Raw genomic sequence first — 27,639 nt, forward strand, 5'->3', positions numbered from 1 at the left:
CAGAGCTTGGCTTCATCATCAGCGTTTAAAAATACAAGAGTAACAGCAATTAACATCAACATATGTGCCTCACTAAATAAACGTTAACTTTATTAACTATATATTTTTAACACGAACTACTTTTGCTGGATAATACGTGTTGATTTTAATTCCTCTTACTTTCGTATAATTTAGTTCTGATGATGACGTCATGATCTGAAACGTTGGCTGGAAATAAATTTCAGTTAAGTATCACCATTTCGATCTCCTGTTTAAACTATGTATATGTACACAGACATATATGCATACGTAATATATACATGCATGTAATTATATACTAAATATATATATATATACATATATATATATATAAATATATATATATATATATATATATATATATATATATATATATATATATGCAATATAAAAACACCGTATCCTGCTTCTTAGAATCATAGAAGATCCACATAATATCCTTGTTTATCCAGATAAAATATATTTATGGAAATATATACAAAGCTTAAAGCTTTCGTCCACCTCCTGTGACTTGATCACAACTAAATGAGAAACATGGTGTTGGTCAAAGAAATCCAAATAAACACAAACAAAAAGAAAACAAAAAAAATTAACAAGATCAAAATATGCGAACAAATCATTGGGTCGTATTCCTTTCCAGGAATACGACCCAATGACTTGTTCGCATATTTTTAACCTTATTAATTTTTTTGTCTGTTTGTTTGTGTTTATTTGGATTTCTTTACCAACACCATGTTTCTCATTTAGTTAGTGATCAAGTCCACAGGAGGATGGACGAAAGCTTTAAGCTTTGTATATATTTTCATAAATATATTTTATCTGGATAAACAAGGATATTACTGTGGATCCTTCTATTGATATATATATATATATATATATATATATATATATATATATATACTAATATATATATGTATACATATGTATATATATATATGTATACATATGTATATATATATATATATGAGTATATATATATATATATATATATATATATATATATATGTGTGTGTGTGTGTGTAATATATATATATGTATATATATATATATATATATATATATATATATATATACTATATAAATATATATACTGTGGAATCAAAAGTATTTTAATCTATATCAACAAAGCAGGATTCAGTTCAGGATGAGAAAAAAAAATAATACCTGGACACATCTTTCCTTTATTGATGATTTTTCCAAAAATCAATAAAAAAAATCATCATAATTCATTCCATACATTAGTTTTTTTTTTTTTTTTTTTTTTTTTTTTTTAGGAAATTGTAATGAACAAAGTTTAGAACAAAAAGTTAGCAAAATGTCTGTCAATATGGCAACACTCAATACGAAATTGTATTTTATATTAGAACTTTGTAAGAGATATATTATTATTATTATTATAAAAATAATGTGGACATATAGGATACAAAGCATACCAAGTAAAGGGTAAAATATATATATATATATATATATATATATATATATATATAATATAGATATTATATATACCAGTAACACAAAGTGATTTCTTTCACATTCAGTATCCTTAAGGAAATCATCTAAAAGATCCTACTCTCCATTTAAAAAAAAAAAACACTTTACAAAAATAGAGAGAGGCGAGACACCTAATTTACGAAATTATCCAATTAATGGTGGACCCTAATTAAAGTAAAGCTTCACTCAACGAAAGATAAACGCATTTACAGACCACCAATTGTCGTCGCTTTTTCACAGCGTGATCGCCAGTAAATGCGTGAAATGAGAGAGAGAGAGAGAGAGAGAGAGAGAGTAGAGAGAGAGAGAGAGAGAGAGAGAGAGAGAGAGAGAGAGAGCCATTAGGGTGGGCCATGTCTACGAAGAGACTCCCCAGCAAAGGGGTGACAGCTATAAATATGACTGTTTTCTTGTTTACTGATTTTGAACTGAGTACGACTGGAGAGAGAATTACCGCCTTATGGGTTAAATACAAGCAGGATACAAGGTAATGCGTGAATTTTGATGATTACTCCCCCAAGGCACACCTTCTAATTGTATTTCAGACAGAGTTCAAATTGTATTTAAGATAGAGTTTCAAGTGGGTTATGTCATAGCAAGCTTTGATTGACCGGGAAAACCCAGGAACGTTAAGAGCCCCGTTAAATTCCCAAAGAGAGTTCCTGGAAGTCGTTAACTCGGTTATTAAGCGATCTGGCAATCTGATTTCTACCCATTCTCTTCAGGAATATGGATGTCTCTGCCTCATGCATGTTTCTCGATTGCTTTCATGGTTTTGAGTGTTAGGGTATTTTTAAGGTTTTTCACTGGAAGATGAAGGAATCACTGGTGCTTTTGTACTTACTTTCATTTCTTTTCTCCCGACAGTATTTTGATATGTCTGCCCGTCTTTCTGTTTCCCCTGTTTTGGGGAGGAGCAGAACGACCCTGTTAAAAAGGGGGGAAAAAGTGGAGTATTGTCAGAAAGTAAATGAACAAATGGAGTGAAAGAATATTATATTATAGATTTCACAGTGAAATTATCCGTAATTTTGGAAAGCTGTCATATCTATTTATGCAGGATGAAATACAGGAAAAAAAAATTAAGTATAGTATTTTTCAACTGGTCATCACTTAACGTACTTATCCATTCAAGCTTCTTCCTCAGACATGCTACAGCCTTTGCCCGCCAAGAAAGGTCGAGTCATTTTATCTCCTTTTAAAAGAAAAAAAAAAAAAAAAAAAACAAAAAAAAAAAAAAAAAAAAACTCACACACACACACACACAAGAAATTCATCCAGACAGCTCCTGCTCCCTCTAGTGCCAAGAAAACGTTATTGATCCCCACCACAATCCAGCTCCATATCTAATGAGCGTGTCCCGTGGCCCTTCACGAAATTTCACTGACATTGAAGAGAAAATCCTGAAGCTGTATCTATATCTCTTAAAATCTAATTCATCGATCCTCCCCAAAAAATTCCTTGTAAGGAAAGGATTGTAGAATTTGGACCAAAAGACCAAGCGCTAGGTCATATGAAAATTGACAGTAAAAAAATTTGAAAAGAGTAACAGGAGGAAAACCTCGCAGTTTCACTATGAAATAATTGTTAGGAAAGGGTGGAAAGTAAGCCAATGAATCATGTAATCAAGATAGAACTGGTTTCCACCAGTTTCTCAATTTTTGTATTTACATATTCTAATTTTTCATGTTGGCCCGATATATTAGTATTGATTAGTAAACTGGGAATCTCTCTCTTACGTTATTTTAGTCATGTGGCATCCATCCCTTAAATGTATTGTATGTTGTCTTCAACTAGCGAAGGACATTTTTCGGTGTAATATGAATGCAATGAAGAAGTATTAGTTTACATATCTGCAGATATTTTGCATAATGCATTTAACCCAGAAAATACATCGATTCTAAAAAATGATCATAATGAATTGTCATGTCTAAGAGATCAGAATTTTGCTTCATGTTGGAATATATCAAGACTGAAACGCCTGTGAATTTAATCATGTGTGTACTAAAGGTTGTACTTAATATCATGTATATATTTAGTAGTCTTTCCCTAGAAATTAATACTTGGGGACCAGAGTCCAAGACCGGATGAAATCATAAAAGAGCGTGAAAAGCTAAATAGTATATCTAAGTGGTCTTTTAATTTAAGATATAAATTGCGGATTAAGTCTGAAATTTTTGGCAACAATTAGAATACTATGTTGTACAACAAAAATGAGTAGCTAATTACGTTGAGAGTCCGGGCAATAAAGTTTTGACACAAATAGTTTCGCAATGAAAACAAAGGCATTTTAATAGCGAGTGGCACAAAAAATTTTATTTGGCAATACTTGCGTGGAAATGTGATTGAATCCAGTAATTGTTTGACATGACAAATCTTACAATAATGTAAAGTGTGGTAGGAAATGTAAAAATTTTTCGATGATCATCGCGCGCAGTTTGGAATACATTCATAGTCCAGTCATTTAAAGAATCCGCCACAAAGTTATGATAAAAATGATCCAGCTCCATTTTCAACAAATGACTTTTTATGAAATTATTTCATAAAAAAAACAGTGGTGTATATATGTATATAAAAAACAACAATGACGTTTCATCGCTATTTAAAGTTCTTTTAAATCTTTTGTTTACATTGTGAGAATGTAAAGTAATCGCTATGTTTCAACGTATAACAAGGTGTTAAAAAAGGGGGCGAGAGAATTTGACAAGGTGGTGCAATTTCTTTCCAGCAGGCACTCTGCAGTCATTATTTTCAATTTGAATCTTAATCCCTCTGTTAGCCCAGTAAATCATATTTGTGTGATTTACAGAGTAAAGCCAACCGTTTTCATAAATTTATCACATTGTGCAACACAGCAAAGTATAAGACCGTTTCGTGTTATGCTGACTTATTCTTCACAGGATCGCGTTTCAGTGTGCAGTGCACCGCACTGTGTAGTCGTGTGACGGTGTGATTCAGTTCCTATATAGTACTAAAGAGAGTGGATCATTCTGGCAACAGTTTGTGTCCGCAGTGCTAGTCATTAACCCTACATCCAGACAAGATCGTTTTCAGTCTTAGATTAATATCTCGATCTCAGACTTAATTCAAAATGTAAGTATTATAAATTATTCATAGTGTGAAATATGCGAGTTACCTATTCATAAGGAAGGCACATTAGTAGCAGTACTTCCCACCATTTCAAAATAGTACACACACACACACACACACAACACACACACACACACACAACAAACACACACACACACACACACATATAATATATATATATATATATATATATATATATTATATATATATATAATATATTATTATATATATATATATATTATTGTGTGTATTGTATAAACATATTTTCCGGCAGTGATAGCAGTATACATTGGATGGTAAGGAATTTCTTTAGGTAAATAGTATGATATTAATTCTGGTACTTGACAGTCAGAACATCTTTCGTGTTTGATACGTTTGTTAGTATTTTCTTTCCTTGGTTCGGCATCAAGACATGTTGCTAATTTCGTGTTTGATACGTTTGTTAGTATTTTCTTTCCTTGGTTCGGCATCAAGACATGTTGCTAATTTCGTAAGTATTCTTCTGTTTTATTTTTAGCCTTTTGTTACTTTTAGTCCTGGGCAGTTAAAAGAAGCACACATCCGTAGGTCATTTTGCATTCTATTTCAAATTTCATCACTGTTTTCATAAAAGTAGAAATATTCAGCTAGTGTTAAATTATTTGGAACGTCGTTTTAAAATTCATTGTCACTTAAATAGACAAACTGACAGTCACTTAGTCCGACATGCAAAGTCGAAGCTAGCAGTTTTCCTTGCATTTTGATGATAAGAGTGTAAGCCATTGTAAGACTGTTACTGATAACAATTCAGTCCACTGTTACTGATGCGTATAGATAACAGGTTAAGCTGGTAGTTCAACATTGATCAAGGGAGGGGTTGGTTTTTCCGAGGTATGGGAACAGTGGTCATTGATTGCTTAGTTAATATTAAAAACTAATCATAAGAGGAGCAAAAATTTGAACATTAAATAAGTTCAGACTGATATTATTAGCCTCCCAATGCTTCAAATTATAATGATTCTTGCTTTTCGAAGCTAGTTCTTGCGGATAAGAGGTAATTCTTAACAAAATCGTAGCCCTCATGTGTGTTTGCTGGTTTACTGCTTGCGGAATTATGTGCAATTGCTTCACAGCTAAGAACAATAACAAATACATGACAAACTTTGCTACGAGGTATGTTAAAGTGTCGTATTTTATATACAATATAAAATGTAACCTGTTTTATCCTCCAGTATGTGTCACAGTCACTTCCACTGATGTTAACTACAACAAACAAAATTCGAATCCCGCCATTGTATTAAGATAAGAGGTATCATAGGCTACCTCCCAACTTTAAGGTCATGGAGTACCTAAGGGGAGACCTTGCTATGGAGGAAACGGGTACTCCTTGCCCATTTAGGATCAGATGAACTAGGCTAGGTTAGATTAAGTAAGGTTAGGATCCTTGTAGGCTAGGGGTAGCAACCGACTGGACTAGCTGACCCAATATTCACCGCTTGTGGATACACCCTTAGAAAAAGTACTTTAGCACGTCCTGACACCGGAGATGGGCACCAGTCACGAGTCATCGGTGGTGAGAGCAACACCTTGAGACCTCTACTATCCTTTCGAAGTAAGTATTTTCTCCAAAGTTAGAAATTAAGGTAATTTTTAAGATTAAACAGAGGTTAATGAAAGTCTAGCCATGCGCAGTGCAAACATACCTCCATGACGCTTTCAAAAATTTTACTTATATCACCTACAATTTAGAAGATTGACACCATCTCGATGTTTGCGGAGTCGCTTGTGTCAATAAACTTTCCATTCCATCTGCTAAATCCGCACACCACTTGTACCCATAGATGCTGGGGCACTTTCTTCACAACAATTGTCAACAATGACACCAACCGCAGCTTATCCAAGGAAACTACGATGTTTTGGTTGTAGAAGAAGAAGAAGAAGAAGCATGCACTAGATAATTATTTAGATAAATAGTTAAATGGCAGTATAAGGTCATAAATTGCATAAATCTTTTACATATTCATGATTATTAATTTGAAAATATTTGTTGTTGAAAAAGTAAATAGATTCCTGACACAAATATCAACAGTTTTGCTGTGAACAGTACCTACGGCGTTGTTCGCGCTCTTCTATTGTTTATCAGTGTTACCAATTGGTATGTGTTTACCCTCCAAACTTGGTATAAGACTTTCACATAACTGGGGAAATAAGTGAAATTAGCATATCTATTTGTAGTATATATACACATTAGAGTAATTTTATCATTATTGCATTACTATGGCAACTAGAATTTATGGAAACAGTTTGTAAATGCATCAGCGTATGTGTGAAGCTCCACTAAATTGGCAACAATAATTTTGCCGTTGTCTGCTCGTATCTACTTAGAAATATCTGTAATTTATCGTGGTTAATTTGGTTGCAAAAAAGGGATGAGGGACACAAATTAAATAAACATTTTGAAGTAACAAACTAAAGTTAAACTAAATAATGAGTAAAGTAAACAATTAAGGGAGTAAAGCTTTGCACCTCATAAACAGTGTAGTCATTGCTGCCCGCAACTGTGTTTGTGGAGTGAGCACTTAGGAACCAGGAACCCCAACGTAGTTCAAGTGCAATTTGGAGTGAATCAAGACCAAAGCATATATAATTACAATCAAATAAGCCCCATGGAGTTTCAGTTGTGATGGCAGTAAGGATAAAACCACCGATTACAAGGTAAAAATGAATTTCAGTTCAAACCATGACCCCAGGAATAAGAAGTTTCATACTTTTCAATAATATATACAACAAAATGTTGATTTATTGTGCTGATTACAACTGCAATCTTGAGTAAGATCAATAAATGTAATGTATATACACTAACATTGTTTAAATGAGTGCTGAGAAGGCTGGGAAAGATGTTGGATCCTTTGTGGTTACAAACGGCACTTCAGTCGGTGGACGCCATATTGCATATTTTAGTTCGTATGACGCTTTTATATATCACATTATGTTGACGAAACTTCAATCTTTTGAATGGTATGCTTAAAAATGTAATTGTATATTCTTGTTTCACCAATTAAATATCGAGTGAATAAGGCTGATCCACGCGATGACGATGGATCCAGTGCGGTGTTTCCCCCAATTGGCCTTTTGACATATTTGGCCTTCATGTTGCTTGTACTTTTTGTTTGATACTAAATTAAGGATTTGAAACATCTATTTTTTTGTCAAGTTACCTTGTGGTTTCTCCAGTTTGACAGTTCCTGTTTATTGCAATTCTCTCATTTTTATTTATTTATTTGGTTATTTATTTTTATCCAAAAAGAGAGCCAGACAGTTTCCAAGTTAGATCAGGAGGAGTGGAGGTGGGAGTAGATTTCTAATAGAGAAAACAAGGAAATTAGTTGGTTTCAACCCCCCCCCCCCCTCCACCCCCACCCAGTCTTTAAAGCTTCAGAAACACAAAAGGGGTGTTTTGTACCAACAATAATAACCAGAAATGCATAGGCAATACACACGATGAGGAATTCTGAACATATTATGGGTTTATATATGTTGTAAGGAGTTATGAAATATCTCAGTATAACCGACTTAGCTTTTTAATTCAGAGGTAGCCTAAGCCTAGGCTTTAGTACATTTTGAGGTAATGGAACAAAAAGGATAGCCTATTTACCAGTCAACTGTAAATTAAAAAAATTATGAAATGTCTTACTATTATGTTTGTAATACTAAGCAGATGAATTTGATATTTACATATTGCTACTAGGTAGTATTCTAGGTTACCTCACTGCAACACCCCATATCTAAACATATTTAGGCCTTTCTTGGGAAATCCCCATACCTGCTGAACCTGCCCAGAAGGTTTGAGCTCATACTACTGTTCCCTCTGTATTCAGTAGATGTAGGGCCAGCTGTACAATCACCCCGCTATTTGCGGACGTCCAGATTCGCAGACTCGCATATTCATGGATTTCTTTATGGACCGAATATACCCATTATTCACAGGAAATTCGCGTATTCACGGTATTTTTTATGAGAAATATCTGCAAATTACTGAATTTCCCTATCAGTTTCATGATTAAATGCATGTTTTTTAATAAAACAAAAAAAAAAATAATAAAAAAAAAAACAGGTCAAAGTATATTAGTGGTTTTTCTTGAGTTAGAACTAACAAAATATAGGCAGTTTTTAAACATTTTATAGGGGTTCTAATGTTTGTGGATTCTAGCTATTCGCAGGGGGTGGGTGGGGGGGATCTGGCACGCATCCCCTCGAGTACGGGATGTCCACTGTAATTGGTTAACTGAGTATCCATGATGGAAATTAATAGTATCAGTGTCATCAGGAGCAAGCAGGAAAAGCTATTTCACATGTTTTAGAATGGACTCACTTGTTTTAAAATGAACTGTGAATTTCATTGCCAAGAATACAATCCATAACTATTTATGTAGGGATATTCCAGGTGTGAGCTGGAAATAGTCATTGAAGCTTGGCAACAAGGTGGTTAATTGGTGTTAGATAGGGGAGTGGTAGGGCACCACTTATTCATCTTTCAGGAACCCGGCAGTTTTTCTTTTCCACCATCTTATGCATAAATCTTTCATGTGCCTCATTGACTTTACTGAAGTGTTTTTTTTTTTATGCTGTCAAACCTTTCTGGTTCTTTCATGAATAATGTTCCCACTGCTTTCATTGCTCATTATGCTCACTCCCCTGGCTTCAAGTATGTGCTTTCTGTATATGCTTGTGGTGTCCATGCTTACTGTGCAATGCTGGCTGCTCTGGGTTTGTTGACCAAGTCTCTTAAGACAGTGTCCTTCTTGAGTATTCCAGGTGGCCCTTTGTCCTTGTTCTTGGACCACTTTACTTTGACTAAGGTGTCTGCTGTTCCTCCATGTATCTGGTGCTTCTGCTCAAGAGTTCTGTGCTGTTGACCTGTGCATTGTTGTGGTAGTTTCTGTAAGAGAAACCTGTGTGGTTCCTCCTCCTCCGAGTTCTTTTCATTTTGTGCTACTCGTATTCATAATATTGTAGCACTTCTAGCACTCCTAGACCTTTTGTTTGTTCAGCTTCAGCTGTTCTTAGGGAAATATCCTGGTCGTTGGACGGTGATTGTGATAGTTTGCAATCAGTTTCTGGCTCCAGATTGTTGGCGTCATGCCTGGATCTGTTGTTGTCCGGAGCTGAGATTCCCACACATAATCCCAAATGCAGTAACCAGTTCACGCTGGTGTGTCCAGCTTCCTCCTCTTCTCTGGAAGAAGATTGTTTTTTTATTTGCTAGGAATCTGCCAGGAACCTGAGGGTCTTTCTCATTCAGAAAGGCCATGCAAGGCTGAGTTTGAAAACCACCTTTTCCCCAAAATTGTAGGCTTATTTACGAAAACAGTGGTCTTGGGAAGTGACCAAGGTGCCTTCATTGAACCCAATCTCATAGACTGAATGTACCTTCGGATTCTCTTGTGAGGTGAGACTCATTTCAACTTCCATGGTCTCTACATACTGGGCATCTTAGATTGAGGGAAGTCTGATCACAGAGTATAAGTCTCCCCGACCATCAGGTGACCTAGAAAGCTGGTTTCCCGGTCTATGACACTCCAGAGGAGGTTTGTGTCCCAGAGAATAGTGGCACATCTCCCTTTCAAGGCAACTGTGTTTGTGTGTAGATGAATAACCTCCTCCTTAGTGGAAGGTACTTGTTTCTTTATATAAATAAACTGAGGAGAAGCCAGAGAGTTAGTAATCAAGGCTCTTTCCAAGCAACATTGCTGCCTCAACCTCCAGTTGAACACATTATATTTTTTATACTGTATAAAGTACAGTAAAGATATTTATAGTTCACATGTCACATTATGAGCTAGAGGCAAATATTATTATTTACAAACTAAATGTGTGGTATTTTATGAGACTGTTTTCCATACATGGGATTTGACTTCACATACAAATTCAGAGATCTACTCTTGAATAAGTTGCAGTTGTTATATTTGGTATTATAGAATGATTTCCAGAATTTTAGATAAGAATTTTTATTCTTTAGAAGGTTTCAAGTAATTTTTGTAAGAAATTGAGCATTTGAAACCAAAAACAAGTCTTTCAGTCTCTTGGATTGTTTCTAAGTGCTGGAAGCTGTGAAACAAGTCTTCCAGTCTTTTAGTATTGTTTTTAAATCTACCATTTTATCCATAGTTGAGTAGTAGCAAGTAATGTCTGAGACACCACCCAGGAAGAAATTACGTCAGATTCTCTTACTGATATGTTCAAACCAGTGAAGAAAGGTAAGTTTGAGGTTTTAACAAAATTTTCTTTTGCAAAATGCCATTGTAAACATCTGCAAACTTTCCATTTATCAAGAAAGTGATGTAGTGTGAAGCATTAGTTGCTTAGTGCAAAGAATTCTGAATAACTTTTTTCATATTTTCCCTCTTTTTAGAAATATACTGTACATTATGTACATGCAGTAACCTGTCAATATTGTGGATGAAGTGTAAATGATATTTTTCAGACATAAAAGCTGTGGAAACTGAAGTTGATATGCAAGAAGCAAATTTGGGACACTCTTCTACACTTTCCATTGATCCCGGCTCCACATCTAGTGCAATGTTCTCAGGGGAAGAAGCAGCGTTTTTGTGACAGCTTTACCTTAAAGGAAAAGAGCCCTCAGAAACATGTTACAAAGAAACACCTCATTGGTAAACTTAAAAAGAAGCGCAAACACATAGCTGATCCAAATTTGAACATTGTTTCCAAAGGGTCAGCAGGAGTATCAGGAGAGTCTCACAAAGAGTCGTCTGATTTATCACCGTCCAAGGTAAAATGATCAGATGAGTTATTGTAATTTCAGCTACTGTCATAGAATCTATCTTAAAATTGGTTTTGTTCATGAAACTTACCTGTCAGATATATATATAGCTGTATTTTCTGAAATCCGACAGAATTTTAAAAACTTCCGACACACGCAGTGGTCGCCAGGTGGTTAGTAGCATCCCTTCGCCGCTGGGAGGCGGGTATCAGGAACCATTCCCATTTTCTATTCATAATTTTTCTGTCGCCGGTGCTGAAAACACCTGTTTTCAGTACCTCCGTCTTAGGATTTTGGAAACTTCATTGCCGCTAAGTATCCTAATTGTCTTTTGATTTATTTACTTGGAATTGTGGCTAGGCATACGCTATCTTAAATTGATTTGAATTTGATTCATTTTTGCATAAGATATCTGAATCTAGTTAGGCTAGTTTCAGACGGGGTTGTCTGCAAAGATAGGGTGTGGCTATCGAAAGCTTCGGTAGATCCGCACTTGGTATGTACGAGCGGTATGGGTCTTGCTTCTTTGTTGAGATTTGTCATGTAAGGAGTGTGAGACTTTGTCTATTCCGTAAGGAAGACGTATGATTCGTATGTCACGCAATTAAATCAGTAAACATGTCTAATTCCGTAAGGAAGACGTATGATCGTTATGTACGCAATTAATCAGTAACAAAAGTCAGGGTAGTGAACCTGCTAACCTTCCTGTAGACTTTATTTTGCCTAACCCTGTAGTATGCCCTACGGGCTATGAATATGTCTACGAGAGGTGCTCGCTCTCCTTCATTGCTGTGAAGAGTGCTACTTCTGTAATTGTTAATCCTAACCCTGTAGTGTTGCCTTCGGGCCCTAAAACAGTGTCTGTAGAGGAATTGCCCTTTCTCTGATACTCTTTCGATTTGTAACTTAGAATCGAAAGTGCTTGCTTTAGAGAGCAAAAGTGAAGTGCAGAAGTGCAGTGATACCCTTGTGTAGTGGAGGGTGCGTCAGATCGGCCTCGTTTTGCCTCTAGGCCGGGACCTCTGCTTGACTCCCAGGACCCGGGGAGGGAGCATGTCGAAAGCCTAAGGAGGGTTACAAGGAACCCCACCGATCTGGCGTGCCTTCGGCAGTTTCTGATGAAAATCCCCAGACTGCCAAAGTGCGTGCGCGTGCACAATCCTGAAGGATTGCTTCTCGTCCTCCGAAGCGTCTCAACGTGCAGGGGTTGGAGCTTTCGGAAGGACTCGCTTCTCCGCCCTTAAATGAGCCCCCCCCCAAGCTTTATAGAAGAAGGAACTGCTTCACGTTCTTCTCTCTCTCTCTCTCTCGTTATGCGTTTCAGTGAGAGTAAGAAGGCGAACGCCGCCTGAACTCGTGTCCGTCTTTTCCACCGAGAAATACGTAAAAGAAGTCATAGTAGCAGGCAAGCTTTTGAGAGGGGACGTCCAAGCTTTATTTTTACTATCAGAATAAGAAGGCGTTCCCTCTCGACTTGGACGGGACGCTCGGATGGACGCCAGCGCGCGCGGGTGCACGCCAACGCGCCCGCCAGTGGACGCCGAGCGGCGCCAGTGGAGCGCCAGGACGCGAGCGTCCGCCATCCAGTGGACGCCGAGCGCGCGCCAGTGGACGCCGAGCGTGCACCAGTGCACGCCAGGTGTGTCGCCTGGCTGAACGTTTCTGTTGAACTCTTCAAGCTCTTGTTTCAGATTTGGGCCTAAAGAATTTTTACCTCTACCTTCGGTGATACCTTCTACCTCACCTGCAAAGAATGTGAAGTAGGCAGTGCTTCGGAGGAAGCTTTAAGCGAACAGACAAATTGCGTTACTTCGAAACCCAGCAAGACATCGGGTTTCGTGAATTCAAGAGGTCTCTGTCAATTAATATTGCTTTTCGCATAGGTGGATGGAGTTAAGGAAAGCTCAAGGGAAGATCTCGTTTGCTCTACTGCAGTCAAGACTTTGTGATAAGGCAGTTACGGGTTATGTAAAAGCTCGACGTCCTACACGCCATGACGCTCGATTCCTTTCGGTAGGATTCTTGCAAAAGCACTCATCAAGAGGACGCTCTTCAGGATAGCGCAAGACAGGACTTCCCTTGCCATACGGCCAATAAATTAACTTTATATTGCGTAAGCGGATAAGCTCTTATTGACAAGATTCGGAAGAGCTCTTTTTCATCATTTGCAGACTCGTACAAGAAATAGACTTGTAGACTACGTCAATGACCGCTTATGTCCAGTAACATAAGAAGCTTGAGCTGTCTGCTTCGATTCTCTAAGTTTTGTTCGTGAAACTTGCCTGTCAGATATGTATGTAGCTGTATTTCCGAATTCGGCTATATATATGTCTGCCAGGTAAGTATGAACAAACTTTATTGTAATATAATATCATAATTGCAATACACCCCCTGAACACCTGAATAAGCCCTGGTCACTTACCAGCCCGAACCCTCATTTATTAAAATTTACCAAATCTTTGGTTAAAATAAACGATCAGTGTTGCCAATCTTCTGGCAAACACCCTCGTTACCTATTTACCAGCCCACCGCTGGTAGCCCTGCCTCACGGGCCGGTCACACCTGCCCTCTCACGTCAATCACTTATCGTTCGCGGTGGAGTACGGACGTATCCACAGCGAACTTTTTTTTTGGTCTTGCCCGGCCTTCATTTGCACCGTTGAATTGATTAAATTTGGTGACGAATTACGCTTTCCTTTGGATTACGGTTTGAATTGCTCTGTATACCTTATCATTAGACATGGATTCGGCTAAAGAAGAAACAACACAGGCTATGACAACGACATCAACTTCTGCATCCTCGCCCACGACATCACAGAAAACGACGAGCGGAACTTCAACGACGTATCGTCTTTGCCAACAATGCAAGAAGAGGATGAGTACCCTAAGACACGACAGTCACTGTTTAAGCGTAAATTGTAGGCCTGTCCAATGTAATGTGAAGACTAGATGTGTAGAATGTCAGGAGTGGTCTTTGGAACAAATGTTAGGGTATCTTAAACATAGGAAAGGTCTTGTATCAAGAAGTAAACGTAGGCAGGAAGAGTCTAACGTAGAACAAGATAGAAATTTAGAGACTGTGCTTTTTAAGAAACTTGAGAGTAGGTTGACATCGAGTATGACGTCTCTGTTTACTGATTTTATGTCAAGGCTGAGTGAAGATAGATCAAGCAATAGGGATACTGAAAGTACTAATCGTTCTTTTCCAGCTCCCCTGCCTGTTCCAGAACCAGCCCTAACCGGTGCTGGGGGTTATGGGGATCTGCAAGCCCACAGGGCAGGATCTGCCGTCCCCCCTGGCGCGGAGCAGGCAGAGTTAGTAGCAGTTTCCCCTTTAATCCCTAACAAAGATGGTAAGTTTATATCAGAATTAGGAGACAAAGTGACAGATAAGAAAATAGCACCAGGTGTGGAGGAAAAGATCTCTTTAGCCTTAGAAGAAAGACCAGAAGTAAAGATGACCAGGGTTCTTTCTCCGCTCGACCCAGCGGATTGTATTTTTCCTAGGGTCTATCATCCCGGGGAAAAAAAACAGATAAAGGTATTAGTAAGAATGTAATTCAGTCCTCGTCTACTACATTAAATAGTAGGAGGATTCTTCTTCTTCGAGTTCCGTTCGGTCCGGGGGTTAATCCTAGTCTTCGGGTAGGTTAGATCAAGGGCTAAATATAGCAGAGTACAATGCTAATTTTTCTCGGGCTATCACAAGGGTATAGAAAACTCTAGTTAGGCAGTGTTTTCTGATGAACTACAGTGACATCAGAAATCACGTGCTTAAGAATTTTCCTGAATTTGAAGATGATCTTAGTTTGATTTTCAAGGTGGAGATTTTTCATTTATTGGCTCTCTTTAAAGAAGATGAATGAGGGATGTAGCCCTTCTGAATCTATGTTTCAACTTCTTCCTCTCTCCTCCTTCCTTCTTCTTCTCTTCCTTTTCTGTTACTTCTTTCGGAACTGATATCTGCTATGCCTTCTGGGTCAGTAGGGGTTTCTATTTCTCCTTCTTCTATGTTTCCTACTTCTGAGGGTTCTTCGACTTTTTTCAGTTCCTTTCCTAGTAGTCGGGGGGGAGCATCTGATTCCGGTATTCCTTGTTCGGATGGTGTCAGTGGTCAGGTGATTTGGTCGGATAGTACGGACAATGTATCTGTTAGGATGTATCCTTACTCTTCAGTTGTTCCTAAGACTGATACGACAATATCGGCAGGGTTTGGGGGTTCTTTGAGCTCACTGCGCACAACTCGAGAGTCAGGTTGGAATACTGTATTGACGGACAGTAACATGGCTAGCTCTTTGGCAAGGGGTGGTAGGAGCATGAACGTTGGTTTTTCGTCAGGGCAAAGAGACAACACTGACAGTGTAGGTTTTCATCAGCCTCCGTACGGGGGTTCATTGGGTTCGAATATCCTTCCAGATTCAGGTATTGCTTCTCTTGGTAACATTCACCATTTAGTCTCTAAAGCTTCGGTAGACGTAGGTTCTCGGGGTACATTAGCTATGACGCAAGGCAGAGTGGATCGAGTACTAAAGGTGCCAGATATGGCGGTTAGGAGTAGCGGAGTGACAGTAGCTGCGGGATGGTCAACACTCCAGGTAGGTAATATAACTAATGTACAGGCAGGAAACATACAAACACAGGTAGCAGGGGCAAGGACAGGAAAGGTGGAAGGGGTAAGGACAGGAGATTTTTTAGGTGTTCAGGCTGCTTGGCCGGGAGTATCTGGCAACCAGAGGGTGGGCGGAGCGAGCGCAACTGTTGCGTCATCGAGACAGGAGACGTGTAATATGATGATGCCGAGTTCGTCTGCATTCGGTAACACTGCACCTGATAGACAGTCTGCGTTCCAGACTAGTCATTGGGACAGTAGCTCACCTGAGCTGTTGACAACACTGCCGTCTTGGCAAAGTGTCGATACGCCTCGTCATCCACCTGTGCCTATTGACGATATTTCTGGCTGGCGGAGGAGGGGGTGGTATAAGGGGTGAAGGGTTGAATTTATCGGTAGGTTTAGGAGATGTACAGTCCGCCTTCTATGACAGGCGAGCTCGGCCTTCGGACGTAATCCAAGAAGACGAGTTGGATGAAGACACAGCTGCTGTTGAGGATCTTTCGAGTCAAGTGCGTGACAGCAAATACAGCAGGATGATTCATTTCATCCAGGATATTTTCCCGCAGGCAAAGGGAGAGGATCAACCGTTCCAGCAGAGTCATTCAGAGACTAGCTTCAGTGCTAGGACTTAATAGGCAGGACACGGCGCTCCTTCCTCCAAGGAAGCCGTTGTATGGAGTATCTGGGAACCTTCGTCGGGGATTCGGGTTCCTCTCAATGAATCTATTGAGGGGTTAATTCCTAGTATCTGGCTTATCTAGGCGGCGTTAGTGTTTCTCTGAAGGAGGCAGCTACCTTGGAAAACGTATTAGGAATCAGACGGAGGCCTTGTCACACACAATGTGGACTCTGTCTGGCTTGATGGGGTTCTTGAAGAAGGATGGTTTTGTTCCTTCAGACCCTGGACTGTTTGATAACCTCATCACTTCAGTTTCCATGGGCCTGGCACACCAGGCAAATTGTGTGGCAGGGTGTACGACATTCATTGGTAAGAAAAGGCGAGACCTTTACCTTAGTCATTTTGCCCACCCCCCGCATTTCCCGGATCTACACAAAAGGATTTTGTCCCGTTCTCCAATAACATTGACGAGTTCGTTATTTAACGAACAGGAAGTGACCAATATGATGAATTTTGTATCATCAACCTCAACAGTGGAGTCTCAACAAGCATTGATCAGAGTAGCAGCGCAAGGAGCTAGATCTCCAAAAGGAACAAGGATGTCGTCTCCAGGTAAGCGGCGATCAGATTCTCGTTCTCCTTCTAGGTCTCCAAAGAAGGTTAGATTCGCGAAGAGGTCGGCTCACTCGACTTCCTCGAAGGCAGGAGCTTCGAGGAAGAATTTTCGCAAATAGGAGACACACTCTCGGGAATACCAGTAGGGGGTTGCCTCTCTCAGTTCACCGTCCACTGGTAGAGAGTACAATGCAGACAGTTGGGTATTGGAGGTGCTGGAGAAGGGGTACAAGATTCCTCTTTGTTTGGTTCCTCCACTCTCCAAGACACCAATTCGTCTGCACAGTTATGCTCCTTCATCCATCAGGGGTATAGCTTTAGAAGAGGAGATTCAGGCTCTAATCCAAAAAGGGGCAATAGAGCCTGCTCCCCCAACCCCAGGGTTTTACAGTCGAATTTTCGTCACAAAGAAGGCGTCAGGGTCTTGGAGACCCATTATAGATCTATCAGAGCTCAACAAGAGGGTGGAATGTACAAAATTCCACATGGAAACCGTGGCGCTTCAGTGTTGAGGTCAGTTCGAAGAAACGATTGGATGGTGACGGTGGACCTCAAGGATGCGTACTCCAAATTCCAATTCATCAGGAGTCGAGGAGGCTCCTTCGTTTCTCTGGTCCACCGGGGTACCTTCCAGTTCAAGGTACTTTGCTTCGGGCTGACCACGGCTCCTCAGGTCTTCACGAGAGTGATGTCTCCAGTTTCAAAGATAATGCACAGGTCAAGGTTTCGGATGAGAAGATACCTGGACGACTGGCTAATTCAGGCGGACTCCAAGAAAGAAGCAGTAAGAGCGACAAGCTTTTTGATGGATTTATGTGAAGAAGTTATAAGGGATAAACGAGGACAAGAGCGATCTTGTACCTTCACAGGAGAAGACTTATTTAGGGATGAGGATTCAGACGCCTCTTTTGAAGGCTTTCCGACCTCAGAGAGGGTCGAGATGTTACTAGGCCAACTGGAGGAGTTCAGGTCGACAAGAGAACAACCAGTTTCGGAATGGCTAAGTCTCCTGGGGAGAATGTCCTCTCTCTCCCTTCTGGTTCCTCGGTCTCGTCTACGGATGCGTTACTTTGCAGGCATGTCTCAGGAATCGCTGGGACTTTCTGGACAAGAGTGCAGTGATCAGCTGGGACGATTCTTGCCGAGAGGGATCTTCGGTGGTGGTCAGAAGAACCAAATCATCTGACCACCGGTGTAGAGTTAGACCTTCTGATTCCGGACGTTCATCTGTTCACAGATGCCTCGGATCAGGGTTGGGGGAGCAATCCTGGAGGGAGCTCAAGCCAAGGGCCTTTGGAGGGATCCGGATCGGAGAGAGTCCATAAATTTCAGGGAACTCAGGGCGGTAGAGGAGGCATTATGCACCTTCGAAGAACAGGTGTTAAATCTTACAGTGGCCATTGTTTTCAGACAACTCCACAGCATTAGATAACCTGAAAAAGGAAGGAGGTACAAGATCCTTCAATCTGAACGAAGTGGCACAGAGGAATTTTAAGATGGTGCGACGACACACAGGGTAAAGATTCTACCACAATTCATCGCAGGCAAAAAGGAAGTTGTGGTGGTAGATGCCTTGAGCAGATCAAGGGAAGTTCTGGGCAGAATGGACTTGGTCCAGGAGGAAGTAGACCTCCTTTTAAAAAGATGGCCAGCAACGATAGATCTTTTTGCACGAGGTCAGAATCACCGACTACCAGGTTTACTTTTCACCGGTGACGGTATCCTATGTCAGCGGGAACAGACGCGATGTTACAGTGCATGGGACAGGATGCAGGTGTATGCGTTCCCTCCTTTCGGCATGTGGATCAGGTACTGAGGAAACTCATGGACTGTTTTCAAACACTCAGATGACCCTAATCGTCTTTCTGGCCTCAAAGATCTTGGTTCCGGATCTTCTACAAATGCTAATAATGCCCCCCAGTACTTCTTCCTCACAGAAAGGACCTTTTCTTTAAGACAGCCACATTTTCATCGGTTCCACCAAAACCTTCGAGTGCTAAGGCGGCTGCATGGAGACTATCAGCGAGCAGCAAGAAGAAGCGGGGTTTTCACGAGGAGTGGCTAGACAGCTTATTCTCTGTCTAAGAAATTCCACAAGAAGACTATACCAAGTGCGGTGGGCCATGTATAGAAGTTGGTGCAGGTCGCAGGGACATACCATTTCCCAGTCCTACAATTCCGAAAATAGCGGAATTCTTGCTCTTTCTTAGACAAAGGAAGAATCTCTGTACTCGTTCAATTGCAGGGTATAGAGCTATGCTTAGTAGCACTTTCGTTTCCATCTACCTGAAATATCTTCCAGCAGGAGTGATTCATGATTTGTTGAGGTCTTTCAAGATCGAGAAGCCAAGGACCCCATCTCACGCACCTCCCTGGAATCTTTCAATGGTCTTAGGTTTGTTGGCTGGTCTTCAGATTTTGAACCTTTGGAGAGTTTAACGCTGAAGGAACTGACGAAAAAAAGGTCCTCTTTCCTGGTAGCATTAGCAACAGCTAGAAGAATAGGGGAACTCAAGCCATCGCGAGGAGATATCTCGTGGGTTGGAGAGGATCTGTTCCTGTCTTACCTTCCGAATTCAGAGCAAAGACCCAGAGTCAGAGTCTAATCCTCTTCCCAGGTCGTTTAGAGTTACAGCGTTGACCGACTTCGTTGGGAGGAGACGAGGAAGAGTTGCGGTTATGGTCCGGTTGAGAGCATTGAGAGCTTACGTGGAATAAGACGAAGAAAACTGAAACCCAGACCAGAACCTTATTCGTTTTCCCAAAAAATCCCTCTAGATCGATCTCCAAAAACGCAATCAGCTTTTCCTCAGGGAAGTCATTCGACAGGCAATAAAACTAAAGGGTCAAATGCTTCAGATAGTTCAGAGTTGACAGGAGTCAGAGCTCATAGCATTAGGGGAATGGCAACTTCGGCAGCTTTCTTAAGAAATTTTTCAGTATCGGCGATTCTGCAGGCAGCAACTTGGAAGTCTGTTTCGGTTTTCACTTCTTTTCTACTTGAGGGATGTTCAGTTTCAGTCCGACGAAGGGTTTTCTTTAGGTCCGTTCGTGGCAGCGGGAGCAGTTATAGGGGATAACCGTTAGTTATACAAGTCAGTAATCAGAATTAGTATTAGAGTAGTGAGCAAAATATTAGGGAATAGTAGGAGGCATTCATGATAGGACATATCACGAGAGGATTCTAAGTATTAGGGACAGATAGGGAAAGAACAGGTCTAGGCCTATCTTAGGGGTATTATTCCACTTATCAGGCACAGAACAGACAGGCAGGTACAACACTACAGGACTTCGAGGACAGCGCTACGAACGGAGGACACCGTTGCAGACGCACCGATGGACGGACACCACAACGTTTTTCTTTCTCCTCCAGTACATGAGAGGCCTAAGGCCACATGGGAGGTCTTCGAGTTTCCCTCCATACATGAGACCGAGAGGCCGAGAGCACATGGGAGGTCTTCAGGATTTCGTTACCATACATGAGAGGCCGAGAGCCACATGGGAGGTCTTTCAGATTCCCTCCATACATGAGAGGCCGGAGAGGCCCACATGGGAGGTCTTCAGCTTTCCTCTACTCAGGTGAGGCACATAAGCCACCTGAGAGGAAACAGGTTTGTATCCCTCCTGCACTCAATGAGTTTTTGACCCTTTAGAGTAGAGGTGCAGAGTCTTTTCCCCTCCACATATGGGAGGCCTAGAAGGCCACACCATGGGAGATTAGTTTGGACGAGGGACAAAGGAACTTGAGACTGACTCCGGGTACTCGTCTCCAAATGCATTCTGGTAAAGAAAATGGAGTCTGGTGAGTGCCTTAATTATATTGACTGACAACTGGTACAGTGAAGGGCCGGGCAGAGTTGATTCCCCGCCTCCAAATTAATGTTGTTAATCGGGCTTATTCAGGTGTTCAGGGGGTGTATTGGAATATGAAGTTTTTATTGTAAAACTAATATTGTAATACCTACCTGAACACCTGAATGATTCCCACCCTCCTCTCCCCTCTATACAGAGTTATTGAGTTAAGATTGACGTGAGAGGGCAGGTGTGGACCGGCCCGTGAGGCAGGGCTACCAGAGGTGGGCTGGTAAATAGGTAAACGATGGGGTTTGTTTTCCAGAAGATTGGCAACACTGATCGTTTATTTTAACCAAAGATTTGGTAAATTTTAATAAATGAGGGTTCGGGCTGGTAAGTGACCAGGGCATATTCAGGTGTTCAGGTAGGTATTACAATATTAGTTTTACAATATAAACTTCATTTTTGCCTTGCGTTATTTTACTACTGATTGGTTCAAGTCATATACGCTTGCTGTAGTTACCTCTTCGGATGGCAACCGAGAGGTCTATTGTCTATTATTTTAAGGACATTTAATCGTTACTCCCTGCAGCCTTCCAGGAGTTTCCGATTTATCTTTTTTTTTACCATTGGTATGGTAGTGTTCTGACGACACAAACGCATCTATATCATTTAGCGTTTTCTGTTTCGCTTAAATATACCAGCTTGAGAGTCTCTTTCTGCTCAAAAAATAACGGACCTATTTCTTCGTAGAATAGGGTAGCTGGCAACTCAGACATAAAGTTAAGCGACGACGTTCGTAAGCCGCTGCTGTGTCTGTCCTGAGCCTCCAGTCCAATCGAGGCAGTACCAGCTCGTGCGCTGTCATGCGCCCCACGGTAGGTACGTCTCTCCTCTATCCTGCGGGATTGACTGACTAACCGTATCTCTTGTGCTGGCGTTACGTCTCTCTGCAGGATTGACTGACTAACTGTATCTCTGTCCTACAATCACGGACTTTAGCCTAAGATTGAGGGGATTTCTTACGTGAATGAATAATACATTGCATTCGTTTTGCCTTACTATGATCAAACAGAATCCTTTCGGTGCTTGTTACCGCGCGGTATAGACTACGAGTCTACCGCAACATTGCACTTTTATATGCTCTCCTGCTTAGGCAAAGAAAGCAGACCTTATTAGGGAAGTAAGCATACTCGGGGAGGGAATGGATGAGCTTGAATGGGGACCATTTCCTTCCTGAAGAAGTTTGTTTCCCTGAATAGACTGCAATTCAGACCTCCACAGTTTTTCCTACCGGGAAACTGAAAAATATTATTCAAGATCTAGGAATGATTCTGAACATCTCTCAGTGAGGTCTATCAACCTGAGGTGATAGAAAGAAGGTGCCGGACATCTAGATAGGATTTCAGATGTCCTGGATCTTAATCTGAAAGAAGTAGAAGCAATTCGGTCGTCCCTCCAGTCCTCGAAACGAGTTTTTTGGAACCAGTGGTCCAGATCAACTCTGATATTCCACAGCTCTCTCATATCTTAAGAAGTATCTTCTCTCGGTCCACCCTGTTCGAGTTTACGAGGAAAGAGCCTATTATAACAACAGGCGCAGAATGTAATGATCCTCTAGAGGTTCGTTACAGGATTGCAAAAGTCCGTACGAATCGTCTCGATCGACGGCAGCAACTACTGACTTCGAGTGGAATATTTCTTTAGAAGTATGTTGAGAGTTGTGGAGGACTTTAGGGACGCCCTTTCATTCTTCTCTTCGATATGTTGAGGACGAAGAGGCTTCTTCTTCTATGCTCCCTTATCTCGATCCGGGATCGGTTACCATTTAACGCCATCCTATGATATTGAACGGGGATGGATGTTAGTCTCTTTTCCCCTTTTTCAATCGCTTAGGAAAATCGTATTAAGAGGATTTATGACGTCACGGGAGCGACAATGACGCTGATCGCCCCATGTTGGCCTTCAGGATCCTAGATTCACAGAGGTCACGTCCTTCCTAGTTCACTTCCAAGGACCTTTTCCGAAAGAGTCGGTCTACTCTAACTCGAAAGGTACCTATAACCTCTCCGCTCTGAGTCTGACTACGTTCAGACTATCGAGATGTTGACAGGAATAAAGATTACCGTCTTCCCTTTCCGTCTGAAGAATGGGATAAGCTGGCAGTCACAACTATTAAAGAATACGCAAATATGTTGTTGACGGCCTTTGGGCTCAGAGATTTTGTTCTGTCAAACAACAAAGCCCTTCACGATCTTCGAGTTTTGTGGAATCTCGAAAATCGCTCATCATACACTTTTTTGTCTCACCTGTTTTCTCGGAGTCAGACACTCGTGCGAGATCAGTGGCGACATATAGTAGCCCTGAGTTTCTTGTTGACGGAAAGTCGGTTGCGTTTATACACCCCCGATGATCGTTTAACATGAGACCAGGTTGGACTGTCAGGCAATTCTTCCTTCGGGATCTGAATCGCCTTTTTGTCCTCGCTCCTTTCTCCTGGCCCCAGAAGCTCGAGTCAGGAGTTGCTCAGGAGTTGATTCGCTGACAACGTTGGGTTGCGTTGATACACCCCCCAAGGTTTGCTTAGATTGAATCGCCCAGGCAGTCCAGACACTCATCCTTCAGCGAAGAAATAGTGCCTTATGGTTCTTCAGGTAAAGCCTTGCTGTCCTTGATTCGTCTGAACTGGTCAACTGGTCGGTCACCTGACTTGAGTACAGGACGGACTGATGTGCATGTCTTAGATCGAGCGTTTCAATATGGAACTTAGAAGTAGTCTGAAGTTCTTGATGTCAAAGCATTCGAACCTCTCTTACCTGTTAACTTCTTGCATGTGATCAGGAGGCAAGGCCTTCTTCTAACCACCCTAGATACGGACAAAGACGGGTTAGTGAGGTTTTCAGCCATCGTCACAAGTTTTGGCTTTAGAGAACACAAGGCGGTGTGTCTCTAAGCCTTCCGTTGTGGCCTAAGAATGGGAAACTCGTTTTGTCCTTGGGCCAGGAGCTTGGAAGCAAGGATGGCACAAGTTAGTGGGGCAGGGATGCCAGAGAGAGTCCTGTGCCCTGTCGGGTCTCTCAAGTTTTATTCTACATAAAACTCAAGAAAGTCGAAGTCATTCGGGGCAATCTGCAGTGTTCCGAAAAAGACCAGACTTCGCCCATATCGAAGAACACCCTGGCTTTAGTGTTAAGGAGTTCTTTCAGAAATGCTCCTTCATGTGTTTGCACAAAGATTTGAAATCTTTTTATCTGAATGCTCCACGAGGTGAGGGCGCGGCCTCGGAAGCATTTCAACAGAGCATGGCACTCAGCGACATCTGAGTACCATGTTTTAGTGAAGCAACTCTGTCTACACTTCACTCCCTGCGAGATGTGAAGATGGCATATGAGATGCTGATCTGCTAGCTAGGCCATACGTGTCTGCAGACACAATCTTGGGGGCAAGAAGTACCACTCATCCTATCCTGTAGAAAAATGGTTAGGAAGAGCTCTTAATTTAATAGTTGAGTCGCCGACAACGGCGACTTAACTCTTAAGCCTTAGTTAACACACCTTAACTTTGGCTAGGTTGGTCAGGTGGTGATGATATATATTTATATATATTACTTTTACTTCTTAGCCCTCATTGTATGGTCAATATGGTCTAGTTCACGTCGTGGTCTCGCCCCTGTTGACAGATCATATGGAGTGCACCAGCTATATAGGTCTCTACCTCGCTGGCAACTCTAGTAGCACAAGCAGACTTACGTGGCAGTAACCACGAAGCCAGCTATGCTAACAGGTGGAACCAAGATGTAAATCATCTGCATGCATTTGTTTCCCAAAATCCTTCTATTCTGTCCCTTCCCACCTCCAATGGTGGGATTCAGCTAGATAATATAATGACAGGTAAGTTTCATGAACAAAATGATATTGTTATGATACAAGAAGAAGTTTGTTCATACTTACCTGGCAGATATATATGATCAAGTACCCACTCACCCCCTCCCCCAGGGGACAGTGGAAATAAAAAATTATGAATAGAAAATGGGAATGGTTCCTGATACCCGCCACCCCCCAGCGGCGGGAATGGCGGGTACTAACCACCTGGCCGACCACTGCGTTTGTGTCGGAAGTTTTTAAAATTCTGTCGGATCAGAAAATACAGCTATATATATATCTGCCAGGTAAGTATGAACAAACTTATTGTATCATAACAATATCAATTTTTATGTAATCAAAGGTATAGTGTTCCTATCTGAATAATGAGGTTATTTATCATTTAGTGTACCTAAATTCTAACCCTAATGGGTACTGTATCATTAATTAGATTTAGTTTGCTAGCCTTATTCAGAAATTCAGTTTGATGATTTAGGATATTTCAGCACTATACTGAACAAGTTATTGTGAACTGCATTACATAATATTGGTATTTTAGCTAATTCTAGTGTTTTCCTTCAGATATCATGGAGAGGTTGTACTCTATCATTCTTTACAAGTCCTGAATAACTGTAGACGTCATGTTCCATACTGTTCATCCTGCTTCAGACCACACTGTAATGGTTAAATTACCACTACCAGACACCGGCCCTCCTGAGCCTCATCCCTCATCTTATTCAGATATTTGGGACCAACATCATGTCCGTATGCCCTGTTCTCCAAAGAGTCTTTATCCAATCACATCTGTAAGTATTTTAACCTGTTTCATCTTTTGGTGTTCCATAGTTGTAACCATTTCTGGCTCAGCTCGTGTCGGACCTATGAAAGTAATCCTTCAATATCATCTTTCTAGGTAAAATATCCTAAAATTACCAGAGAAAAACAAAAATTAAGAAAAAGTCAGTAAGACTGACTCGCTCACTCTAAAAAGAAGTGTCGGTATGAAATAGGGGCGAGTGTGGAAAAACACTACCACGAGACAAACACCAATTAGAACTTCCTATCAGAATCCCCCTAAGAGAGAGCCGATACAACCGGGCGATGCAGCCTCTACTACTACTACTAGAGGACGCCACGGGGACCGGACGCAGCGCCCCTAGCGGTCATCCTTAATTTAGGCCAGCCAGCATGCTTGACGCATTTTCTCTCGTGCTATTATTATTCTGGATTTATCTCGTCTTCTACGATGGAACGTTCAGCAATCGCCACGGCTAAGTTAAGTAACTCATAAGTATTATTTTATCATAGTTTTATCTTCCGGGTACCAGTATTTTCCTTTTATAGGTCATATACGGTTCCCCGGTTGTCTCGTGGCGGCCATGCTGCCATCGTAAGAATTCCCGGTCCTCCATACTGGGGACTTCTTATACTTATGGGCTTATTTTTTATCACGTTCATTGTTTTACATCGAGTTTTAGCTAGTTTAGCCCTCTTACCATTCTCTTACCTTGGTATTTAGGGCTATCATTATTTTATTCTGGCCCAGCATCCCGGCTCTTGCTCTACATCGGCTATCGCTGGCTCGAGTAGGCTACTGTTTCTTGGAAATAGTTGCCTTCCTCCTGGGCTTCTTTCTCGTTTTTCCTAAAAGAAAAGGTCTCTTCCACCTTTCGAGTATTTTTATTATTATTTAGGGTGTTAGGCTAGCCTAGGTGCTTGTTCCATGTATTGGTTACAGCTTGGTTCACGTGGCCCTACCACGGTTGGTGGTGATCGCGGCCTAGGCCACTAGTGGTCAACGTGTTCCATAGCACCTCACCCTGCCCCTTCCCTCCCTCTCTGATGTAGGGAGGAGCTGGGGAACCCCCGGGGTGGGTTCATCAAACACTCATAGCCTTCCTCTCTCATTCCGGAGGTGCCGGGGGGTTCCACCAGCAGGGGGTTTAGGGCGACCACTATGAGGTACCGGGTCTCCATACGGGTAGTTGGTGAGGTGGGGAGGAGTAGGCCATCCCTTCCCCCTTTCCTCGCTCCCGCCGTGTTTCACCGGGACCTCCTTTCCCCCCATACCCATTATCAGCCACCTCCCTTTCGATACGAAAGGAGCCTTCCGTCGCAGCCGGGGCCCCTTTGGTTATAGGTTATTGGCTCCACTAGCGGGTAGGGTGGGTACTATGGATGGTCGTTTGCTTGCCTACTATATCCTTATATCTCTCCCCCGCTACCGGAAGGGAGCTTACCCTTACCTACGCACTCTTTTAGTAGACGGGTGGAGAGAAGTTGGTTTTAATGTTGTTACTGTACTATGTTAAGGATATATACCCTAATTTAAGATATTTTACAATGAATTGTGTTTTACATAATTATGTTATCAACCATCCCCGCCATTTTACGTTGTGGTTTCCTTTACCACCACTCCTAGTTGGTTGATTCCTGTGCCTCCGCCACTGGCGGAGCCATAGCCTTTCTTCCAACATGGTTACCACACGTATTTTAGCAGGGCTCTGGTTTCATCTAACTTTATCGCTCCGGCACCAGCGGAGCATATGTTAGGCTGTAAGTGTTTACTCTGTACTCATGTACGTTTCCACTTACAGGCTACCAACTGTCAGGTCCTCGCTTGCAATGCGACGCTGCATGACCCCTGCGGACACGATGAGTGCAGGTCTCACGCCCCTTGTGCCACCCTGTTCAACGAGTCCATCGTCTGGCATCCCGAGGCCTGCACCATTTGCTACGACCTGGTCGGTCAGCTGGTTGATGGGGTAAGACCATTATA

The 27,639-nt window shown here is 41.5% G+C and overlaps 1 protein-coding gene across 1 annotated transcript in view; it reads left to right on the forward strand.

Moving 5' to 3' along the window:
- The window catches only part of LOC135197670 (uncharacterized), a 132,731-nt gene that overhangs the window by 38,890 nt on the left and 66,202 nt on the right, over window positions 1-27,639 (forward strand). Inside the window, exons 7-10 of the mRNA XM_064224683.1 lie at window positions 11,207-11,368; window positions 14,451-14,810; window positions 17,082-17,202; window positions 25,497-25,666. Of these exons, the coding sequence (XP_064080753.1) occupies window positions 11,207-11,368; window positions 14,451-14,810; window positions 17,082-17,202; window positions 25,497-25,666 (813 nt within the window). The remainder of the gene's footprint in view (window positions 1-11,206; window positions 11,369-14,450; window positions 14,811-17,081; window positions 17,203-25,496; window positions 25,667-27,639) is intronic.

Source organism: Macrobrachium nipponense, chromosome 21, assembly GCF_015104395.2.
Source record: "Macrobrachium nipponense isolate FS-2020 chromosome 21, ASM1510439v2, whole genome shotgun sequence".
In the NCBI taxonomy this organism is placed as follows: Eukaryota; Metazoa; Arthropoda; class Malacostraca; order Decapoda; family Palaemonidae; genus Macrobrachium; species Macrobrachium nipponense.